Below are 10,322 nucleotides of genomic sequence, written 5' to 3'. Positions count from 1 at the left end.
TTCTCCAGCGCCATGCGGCCGAACTTGTTGTCGAAGTTGAAGCGGCTGAGATCGCGCGTTTCTGTCGCTCGCCGGTCACCGTGAGTCAGCGCTCCCAGACTCTCCAACCTGCCACACAGCGAGAGAGAGAGATAGATAGAGAGGAAGAGGGGAGGAGAGGGAGGGGAGAGAGAGGGGAGAGGGAGGGGAGAGTGGGAGAGAGAGATAAGGGAAGTTGAAGCGGCTGAGATCCCGCGTCTTTGTCGCTCGCCGGTCACCGTGAGTCAGCGCCCCCAGACTCTCCAACCTGCCACACAGTGAGAGAGAGAGATAGATAGAGAGGAAGAGGGGAGGAGAGAGAGGGGAGAGTGGGAGATAGAGGGAGGAGAGAGAGAGGGAGAAAGAGAGGGGGAGAGGGAGTGAGAGAGGGATAAAGGGAGGGAGAGGGAGGAGAGGGAGAGGGAGGGCGCGAGGGAGAAAGGGAAGGACTGAGAGAGATAGAAGGAGAGATAGAATGAAGAAGAAAGAGGGAGAGAGATAAAGGGGGAAAGGGAGAGGAGAGGAAGAGGGAGAGAGAGAGAGAGAGAGAGAGAGAGAGAGGAGGAGGAGGGGGAAGGGCGGGGGGGAGAGAGAGGGGGTGAAGAATGAGAAGAGAGATGGAAGAGATCTTCTACACGTATCAATTGCGAGATCGACATTATTACCTCTTCGCCACGATGGACGCGAACCTCCTCTCTCCTGCCAGCTCTGAGATCAGGAACATGTACTCCGGCGCATTAACCTGGTTAGACCGGTGTGTTCTGCCTGCATGCGCACGAGAGAAAGAGAGAGAGACAGAGAGTGTGAGACAGAGACACAGATATAGCTGTTTTTTTTTTAGTCTTTTTGTTTGTTATTCTTTCAGTGATCCTCTCGGTTAGATCTCTCTGCCTTTGTCGATATCATCAGTATTCATTTGAGGAACACGATCGCACAATTGCACAACGTGTGATTTCGGACATGCCCCGCCTGATTCCGGACACATAATTCCGGATACAATGCAGGGTGGGAAATTAACGCGAGTTCGGAGTCAAATACTCCCTGATTCCGGGCATGTCTGGCCTACGGATTCCGAACCGATGCCAGCCGAGTCCGGCTGCACCCCAAATAATTCGAGGGTGACGGCACATGACGATTCCGGGCACGTCCGGCAAGATTCCGGCATGATTCCGGATCCGGAGCGCGCGCGGCTGTATGCCGGACACATACCGAACTGCTGTATGGCTCGGTCAGCGCTCCACGGTAGCTCCAGAGTGACGTGTACGCGCCGCCGCTGGTTCAACGCACGCCGGTCCGACTGCAGAGAGATTCCCGAACTCGCAGCCTCCGAGATGATGGCGATGTTCTGCCGACAAACACAAGAACATCACTCTCTCGCTATGGCGCGATCGTACAGACCCAATCCCTCAGCACCACGTAGCACAGCAAGCCTCTTGTCATATGATAACACAGTTAGAATAGTAGCTAATCAAATAGTAGATATCAAATAGTAGATAACAAATAGTAGATATCAAAAGTTTGAATGGATCTGATCAGCTGAATAATCGTCGGCTTACTGCAAGTTACTGCAGGCTGCTTTTAACCAAATTTCAGCTTTAGATTAAACAGTAAGAACAGAGAGCATAACTCACAGAGGAACCCGGTGTAGCGCAGTACATACACAAACACCTTATAGCAAGGCCATAATAAAAATATTGTTTGTTTGCCCTCACCCGACCGACCCGCCAAAAAGGGGCCCCCGACTCAAAATTTTTTATTGATCTCCTTTTTTTTCTTTTCTTTTTTAACAAATTGTATCACTGTACATTATATAAATCTGTAGGTAATACATTATATGTACCAAGCAAAACAAACAATCAACATAAAAGCTATCTCCACACAAGCACACCCGAGCATGTAGACACCATGCTGAATTTGTAAAAAGACCCCCGCCCTCAAAAAAAAAACCCGACCTACCTACCCAAACTTTTCAGCCTGGGTCGGGTGAGGGCAAACAAAGATTTTATTAATTGTGACCCAACCCCTCCCAATTATACACCGACCTTCTCTCCATCCATGAAGCGCTGCTTCTCCGTCAGGTTGAGTGTCTCTAGCGGAACGTCGATCTCAGAGCGAGACTCGTACTGTACCGTTCCGTCGTCCAGACTCACGATCCGACCCTTGCGACCAGTCATCTGCGAGCAAACAACAACAACAGCAGCGCCATCTATAATCGACTGTTTCACAGTTTATGTGTGATTACTGCTAGCAAGCAGTTTGGATACGTTGTTAGGCCCTCTTAGCAGGTCTATGCTACCCCTCCATCCCCCCACACGCACGCACGCACGTACACACGCCCCCACACGCACGCGCGCGCACGCACGCGCACACGCACACGCACACGCACACGCACACGCACACGCACACGCACACGCACACGCACACACACACACACACACCCCACCCCCCACACACACACCCAGCCCTCACCTCTGCTACATTATCTGGTCCTCCCAGTAGGTCGATGAGCTCGTCTAGTGTGTTCGGGGGCAGCTGTTTGCCGACCACCTCCAGCGTGTCCAGCAGCTCCTGCCTCATGTCCATGACGCGCTCGCGAGCCGCCATCGGTGCGAGCGCGCACAGACCCATCGACGACGACGGCGGCGGCGGCGGCCCTCCGCCCGCGGAGTCGAAGCGATCGGTAGTCGCGCCGAAGCCTGCGCGGTGAACGACAGTGGGGTGGTGATGAGAGTACGTACACAAGGGCGTGTGCGCACAAGCACACACGCGCACGCACGCGCACGCACTGGCACTCATGCATGCACACAAACGCACTTACGCACGCATGCACGCACGCACGCATGCACGCACGCACGCACGCACACGCACTGCCACGCATGCATGCACACAAACACACGCACGCACTGGCACGCATGCAGTGCCATGCACACATGCACGCGGAAATGCACTCAGGCAAGCACACATGCACGCACATACGCACCCAGGCATGCACCCACAGGCACACACATGCACACGCAATATATAGACACACACATACACACGTATAAATAAATAAATATCTAAATAAATACTATGGAGTTTGACTCAGTTTATCACTTTCACCACTTATGGTGAAGCTATAACTACCTACCCACTACCGAGTATAGAATGTACTAGTGCGTACGTGCGTGCGTACGTGCGTGCGTGCGTGCGTGCGTGCGTGCGTGCGTGTGTGTGTATGTCTGTGTGTGTGTGTGTGTGTAGTATCTGACACACGCACCTGAGTTACTATCACTGTTCAGACTGTCGATGCCGTTCATGCTTTCCTCCGTCCGCTCCGGCGACGGACGCTTCCGCTCCTCCTCCTCCCTCTCCTTCTCCTTCTCCTTCTCCTTCTTCTCCTTCTTCTTCTTCTTCTCCTTCTCCTTGTCCTTGCTGCGCTTGGCCTTGAGCTTTTGCCGCGACTTCTTTCGGTTTAGCCACGGGTCTGCAATGCGGAGGCGGGCCGGGGGGTGCCGGATTAGAGACGTGGATCGATTACTAAATAAGATTCGATTCGATTCGATTCTAATCGATTCGATTTAATTCGATTAAATTTAGTTACTAATCTGGTCAGTTTTGAGGGATACCAACCAGAACCCCCTTTTTAATGACAGAAGTAGGATGACCCCGTGTCAACAGGGGAAGGGGAAAGGAGTAGAGGCGTGGAACAGAGGGGAGGGGAGAGGGAGAAAGGAGAGGGGAGGGGTAGAGAGGAAAGAGAAGATGTAGATGGAAGGGATAGAAGAGAGAGCGTAGAAGGAAAAGATGAGAAGGGAGAGCACAGAGTGCAGAAGGGGAGAGGGTGAGAGCCGCGGGAAGAGACAAGAGGGAACACGGAAGAGGGTAGAGGAGAGAGGGTAGAGAAGAAAGCGTAGAGAGAAGAGGGGAGGGTGAGAGCAGCAGGAAGACAGAAGAGGGGAAACAGGAGAAGATAGAGGAGAGAGGGTAGAGAAGAAAGCGTAGAGAGAAGAGGGAGGGTGAGGCAGGCAGGAAGACAGAAGAGGGGAAACAGGAGAAGATAGAGGAGAGAGGGTAGAGAAGAAAGCGTAGAGAGAAGAGGGGAGGGTGAGAGCAGCAGGAAGACAGAAGAGGGGAAACAGGAGACGATACGGTGAGAGAGGTAGAGAAGAATGCGAGAGGAGAAGAGGGGATGTGAGGCACAGAAGACAAGAAAGAGGGAAACAGGAGAAGATAGAGGAGAGTAGGGTAGAGAAAAGCGTAAAGACGAAGAGGGATGGTGAGAGCAGCAGGAAAGCAGAGAGGTAGGGAAACGGAAGAAGGTAGAGGAGAGGGTAGAGAAGAAAGCGTAGAGAGAAGAGGGGAGGGTGAGAGCATGCAGGAAGACAGAAGGAGGAAACAGTGAGAAGATGAGGAGAGAGGGTAGAGAAGAAGCGTAGAGAGAAGAGGGGATGGTAGCACAGCAGGAAAGACAGAAGGGGAAACAGCGAAGAAGATAGAAGGAGAGAGGTAGAGAAGAAAGCGTAGAGAGAAGAGGGGAGGTGTGAGAGGCAGCAAGGAAGAAACAGAGGAAGGGGAAACAGGAGAAGGTAGAGGAGAGAGGGTAAGAAGAAGCGTAGAGAGAAGGGAATGGTGAGAGCAGCAGGGAAGACAGAGGGAGGGACACAGGAGAGGTAGAGGGGGGAGGTTCACACACTCACCATCCTCCTCCTCGCTGTCCAGCCCGTTACCAAACGGGTTTGAAGTCCGACTCGCCCTCCGACCCCTCGTCGTCGTCATCGTCCGAGCTCTCCGTGCTCGAGCCGCTGACGCAGCGCTGACCGGGCAACCGTGACTGACCGCCACCACCGTCGTCGGAGTCGTCGTCGGAGCGCGACTTTCCTTGTAGCGCTTCTCACCGCCGCGCCGGTCCCTCCCCGGTGCTGCGAGTACGAGAGAGAGGGAGTGAGTGAGTGAGAGAGAGAGAGAGAGAGAGTGAGAGTGAGAGAAAGAGTGAGAGAAAGAAAGAGACATCTCTAAAATGCCTCATATGCACCGTCACACACGGTAGCGCGTGTCCTCTTCACTCACACTTCCGGCGTCGCACACTATCTACCGTGTCTCTTCCCCTCGCGTCGCACACAGCTACCGTTGTCTCTTCGCCTCACGTCGGCACACCTACCGTGTCTCTTCCCGCGCTCACACCCGCGTCCGCACACGCTACCCGTGGTCTCTTCCCCTCGCACAAGAGCCCGTCGCACAACGCTACGCTTGTCTCTTTCCCCTCGGCGATCGCACACCTAGGTCACTACCTGTGTCTCCCTTCCCTCCACCCGCGCGCAACCATACCGTGTCTCTCCCTCGCGTCTGCACACAATCTACCCGTTCTCTTTCCCCTCACCGTCGGCACACCTACCGTGTCTCTTCCCCTCACACCCCGCGTCGGCACACCTACCGTGTCTCTTCCCCTCACACCCGCGTCGCACACGGAATTGCTACCATGTCTTCGTTCCCGCTCACACCCGCGTCACACACCTACTGTCTCTTCCCTCTGCGTCGCACACCTAACCGTGTCCTCCCTCGCGTGGCTCACAGAAGCTACCGTGTCTCCTTCCCCTGCGCGGCACAGCCCACGTCGACACGTACCGTGTCTCCTTTCCCCTCGCGCTCGGCACACCACTAGCCGTGTCTCTTCCGCGCTCACTACTCCGCGTCGCACACCTACCGTGTCTCTTCCGCCCTCGCGTCCGCACACACCTACCGTGTCTCTTCCCCTCACACTGACGCGTGCGCACACCTCCCGTGTCTCTTCCCCTCAACACCCGGCCGCACCCAAATGCTACCGTGTCTCTGCCCTCGACACACCGCGTCACACACCTACCGTGTCTTGCGTTCCCGCTCGCGTCGCACACGAACCTACCGGTGTCTCTCACCTCGCGTCGCAACTGGCTACCTGTCTCTTCCGTCACACCCGCGTCGGCACACCTTACGTGTCTCTTCCCCTCGGCGTCGCACCACCTACCGTGGTCTCTTCCCTTACACCCGCTCGCACACTGTCTACCGTGTCTCTTCCCTCGCGTCGCACACGCATACCGTGTCTCTCCCCTCACGACAGTCGCGATCGCACAACAGCTACCGTGTCTCTATCCGCCGTCGCAGTCGCACACCTACCGTGTCTCTTCCCCTCACACCCGCGTCGCACCCGGCTACCCGTGTTCTCTTCCACTCTCGCGTCGCACGACCTATTCCGTGTCCTCTTCCCCCGCGCGTCGCACAATCCTACCGTGTGCTCTTCCCCTCACAGGCCCGCGTCGCACACCTCCCTGTGTCCTTCCCGCTCATGCGTCGCACACCTACCGTGTCTGCTTCCGCCTCGCGTCGCACACAGCTACCCGCTGTCTCTTCCCCTCCGCGTCGCACACCTACCGTGTCCTCTTCCCCTCTACAGCCCGCCGTCGCACACACTACGTCGTCTCTTCCCCTCACCACAGCCGCGTCGCAACCCTACGTGTCTCTTGCCCCTCGCACACCGCGGTCGCACACCTACGTGTCTCGTCCCCTCGCGTCGCACACCCTACGTGTTCTCCGCCCCACCCGCGCGTCGCACATACCGTGTCTCTTCCCCTCCCGGCGCACACCTACCGTGTCTCGTCCCTCGCGTCGCTCACCTAACGTGTCTCTTCCCTCACAGCCCAGCGTCGCACACACTACCGAATGTCCGTCCCTCGCGTGCACACGCACTACTCGTGTCTCTTCCCGCTCACACCCGCGTGCACATTCTACCGTGTTCTCGTCCCGTTCGCGTCCGCATACCGTACAGTGTCTCTTCCCTCACACACCGCGTCGCACACGCCTATCCGTGTCTCGCCCTCGGGCGTCGCACACGGTCGCACGCGGTGTGTACCGTGTCCTCTCCCTCACACCCAGACCGCGCACACGTCTACCGTGTCTCTTCCTCCTCACACGCCGCCGTCGCACACGCTATCGTGTCTCCTCCCCCTCACACCGCGCGTCGCAAGCACCTACCGGCTCTTCCCCTCGCGTCGCACAGCCTACCCGTGTCTCTGTCCTCACACCCGCGTCGCATCACACTAACCGTGGTCTCTTCCCCTGCACACCCCGCGCGCACACGCTAACCGTCTCTTTCCGCCTCACACACCCGCGCGTCGCACACTACCGTGTCTCTTCTCCCCCTCCAGACTGACCGGTCGCACACCCTACCGTGTCTCTTTTCCCTCCACACCCCGCGTCGCACAGCTATCGTGTCTCCTCCCTCACACCCCGCGTCGCACGACCTACCGTTCTCTTGCCCGCTCGGGCGTCGCACACGCTACCGCGTCTCTCCTCTCGGCGTCGCACACCTACCGTGTCTCTTCCCCTCGCGTCGCACACCTACCGTGTCTCTTCCCCTCGCACCCGCTGTCGCCACCTACGTGTCTCTTCGCCCTCACACGCCCGCGTCGCACACGCTCGCTAGCCGTGTCTCTTACACCCTCAGCTCGCACACGCTACCCGTGTCTCTTCCCCCACACCCGGCGTCGGCACCACGCTAATCCAGTGTCTCTTCCCCGTCGCTCGCACACCTACCGTGTCTGCTTCCCACTCACACCCGCGTCGCACACGCTACGTGTTCTCTTCCCTCACACAACGTCAGGCCGCGTCGCACATCCTACCTGGTCTCTTCCCCTCACACCCGCGTCAGCACCACGCTACCGGTCTCTTCCGCCTCACACCCGGCGTCGCACACGCTAATCGCGTGTCTCTTCCCCCTGCGTCGCACACCTACCCGTTCTCTTCCTCCGTCCGCGTCGCACATCCGTACCGTTCTCTCCCTCACAACCCGCGTCTCACACCTCCCGTGTCCTTCCCCTCGCGTTGCACACACTATCGCGTGTCTCTTCCCCTCACAGCACCGGCGTCGCCCACCGGACTTACCGTGGTCTTCTTCCCCTCACACCCGCGTCGCACACGACTACGAGTGTCTCTTCCTCCTCTGCGTCGCACACCTACCGTGTCTCTTCCCTCCACAGCCGGTCGCACACCGGACTACCGTGTCTCTTCCCCCTTTCCCCACAGCCGTCGCACACTCTACCGTGTCTCTTCCCCTCCCATCACACCAGCGTCGGCACACCTACCTGTGTCTCCTCCTCTCACACCCGAGGGCGTCGCACCGGCTAACGTGTCTCTCTTCCCCTGGCTCGCAACACGCTACCGGTGTCTCTTCCCTCACACCCAGCGGTCCGGCACACGCATATCGCGGCAGTGGTGGCGATCCTCCCTCGCCCTCCCCGCGGTCGGCACAAACCTACCGTGTCTCTTCCCCTCGACCCTGAGACCGCGTCGCACAACACTACCGTGTCTCTCCACTCCCCGCGTCGCACACCTTACCGTGTCTCTTCCCCTCACACCCGCGTCGCTTACACGCTACCGTGTCTCTTCCCCTCGCGTCTGGCCACGCTACGTGTCTCTCCCTCGCGTCGCAGCCGCGCGTACCCGTTCTCTCCCCTCACCGCCCTCGGACCCGCGCGCACCGTAAGCTCCGTGTCCTCTCCCCTCGCACATAACCTGCGCGCACACCCTACCGATAGTCTCTTTCCCTCGCGTCGCACACTCGAACTACCGTGTCTCTTCCCCTCTCGCCACCCGCGTCACATCACCTACCGTGTCTCTCCCCCAACACGCCGCGTCACACACCTACCGGTCTCTTCCCTCACACGCCGCGTCGCACACCTACCGTGTTCTTCCGCTTCACACCCCGTCGCAGTCACGCTACCCGTGTCTCTTCTCCCTCGCGTCGCCCCCCTAACCGTGTCTCTTCCCCTTCGCGTCTCACCACTACCGTGTTCTTCCCCCTCGCGTCGCCACACTCACGTGTCTTTCCCCGTTCACAACGAAACCGCGTCCACACGACTACCGTGTCTCTTCCCACTCGCGTCGCAACAACGCTACCGTTCTCTTTCCCTCGCGTCGCACACCTACCGTGTCTGCTTCCCTCACACCCCAGTCGGGCCACACAGTCTACCGGCTCTCTTCCCCTCACACCCGGTCGTCAACACCCTACGCTGGTCTCTTCGGCCCTCACACCACCGGCGTCGCCAGCACGCCTAACCGGTCTCTCTCCCTCGCACCGCGTCGCACACCTACCGTATTCTCTTCCCCTCACACCCGCGTCGCCACACCTACCGTGTCCTCTTCCGCCCATGCGTCGCACCCTAACCGTGTCTCCTTCCCCTCGCGTCGCAGCACGGACTACGTGTCTCTTTCCCCTCACATCCGACCAAGCGTCGGCACATCCTATCCAGTTCTGCTTCCCCTCGCACCCCTGCGTCGGCGACACACTACGACGTATCTCTTCCCCTCGCGCGCACACCCTCTAACCGGTGTCTCTTCCCCTCGCACGCCAGGTCACACACGCTACCGTGTTCTCGTCTCGCGTATCGCACACGCTACCGGTGTCTCTTCCCCTCACACCAACCTGCGTCGCACACCACTACCGGTGTCTCTTCCCCTCGGTGCGTCGCACAACGCCTACCGTGTCTCTTCCCCTCACACCCGCGTCGCACACCTACCGTGTCTCTTCCCCTCGCGTCGCACACCTACCGTGTCTCTTCCCCTCACACCCGCGTCGCACACCTACCGTGTCTCTTCCCCTCACACCCGCGTCGCACACCTACCGTGTCTTCTTTCCGCCTTCACACCCGCGGTCGCACACGCTACCGCTGTCTCCTTCCCCCATCACACCCCGCGTCGCAACCTACGTGTCTCTTTCCCCTCACACCCGGCTGTCTCACACCTACGCTGTCTCTTCTCCTCGCGTGCACACCTAACCGTTCCTCTTCCGCCTCAGCACGCCGCTCGGCACAACGACTATCGGTGTCTCTTTCCCCTCACACCGGTACGCCACACACCGTGTCTCTTCCGCCTCCGCGTCGCATCACCTAACCGTGTCTCTTGCCTCTCGCGTCGCACACGAGGCTACGTGTTCTTTCCCCTCACACCGACCAGCCGTCGCACACGAGTCTACCGTGTCTTCTTCCCCTCACACCACCGCGTCGCACACCTACCGTGTCTCTTCCCCTCCTCGACCGCTACCGTGTTGCGCTTCCCCTCACACCGCGGTCGCACTACGACGGCTACCGTGTCTCTTCCCCTCACTACCCGCGTAAGCACACCTAACCGTGTCTCTTCCCCCTCCGCGGTCGCACACGAGACTACCGTGTCTCTTCACCCTCGCGTCGCACACCTACCGTGTCTCTTCCCCATCGCGTCGCAACACCTCCCGTGTCTCTTCCCCTCACAACGCAGCGTCGGCATCACAGTACCGTGTCTCTTCCCCTCACACGCGC

The 10,322-nt window shown here is 58.7% G+C and overlaps 1 protein-coding gene across 1 annotated transcript in view; it reads right to left on the bottom strand.

The window, feature by feature from the left end:
- Window positions 1-10,322, bottom strand: part of LOC106806535 (protein strawberry notch homolog 1-like) — a 47,918-nt gene that overhangs the window by 10,414 nt on the left and 27,182 nt on the right. The window contains exons 16-23 of the mRNA XM_014808510.1: window positions 6,921-6,931; window positions 4,698-4,919; window positions 3,278-3,484; window positions 2,488-2,714; window positions 2,061-2,192; window positions 1,228-1,363; window positions 684-783; window positions 1-108 (exon numbers count right to left, since the gene is read on the bottom strand). Of these exons, the coding sequence (XP_014663996.1) occupies window positions 1-108; window positions 684-783; window positions 1,228-1,363; window positions 2,061-2,192; window positions 2,488-2,714; window positions 3,278-3,484; window positions 4,698-4,919; window positions 6,921-6,931 (1,143 nt within the window). The remainder of the gene's footprint in view (window positions 109-683; window positions 784-1,227; window positions 1,364-2,060; window positions 2,193-2,487; window positions 2,715-3,277; window positions 3,485-4,697; window positions 4,920-6,920; window positions 6,932-10,322) is intronic.

Source organism: Priapulus caudatus, unplaced genomic scaffold, assembly GCF_000485595.1.
Source record: "Priapulus caudatus unplaced genomic scaffold, Priapulus_caudatus-5.0.1 Scaffold167, whole genome shotgun sequence".
NCBI lineage: Eukaryota > Metazoa > Priapulida > Priapulimorpha > Priapulimorphida > Priapulidae > Priapulus > Priapulus caudatus.
The sequence above is the reverse complement of the archived record's forward strand: the minus strand, read 5'-3'. Positions and strand labels throughout refer to the sequence as shown.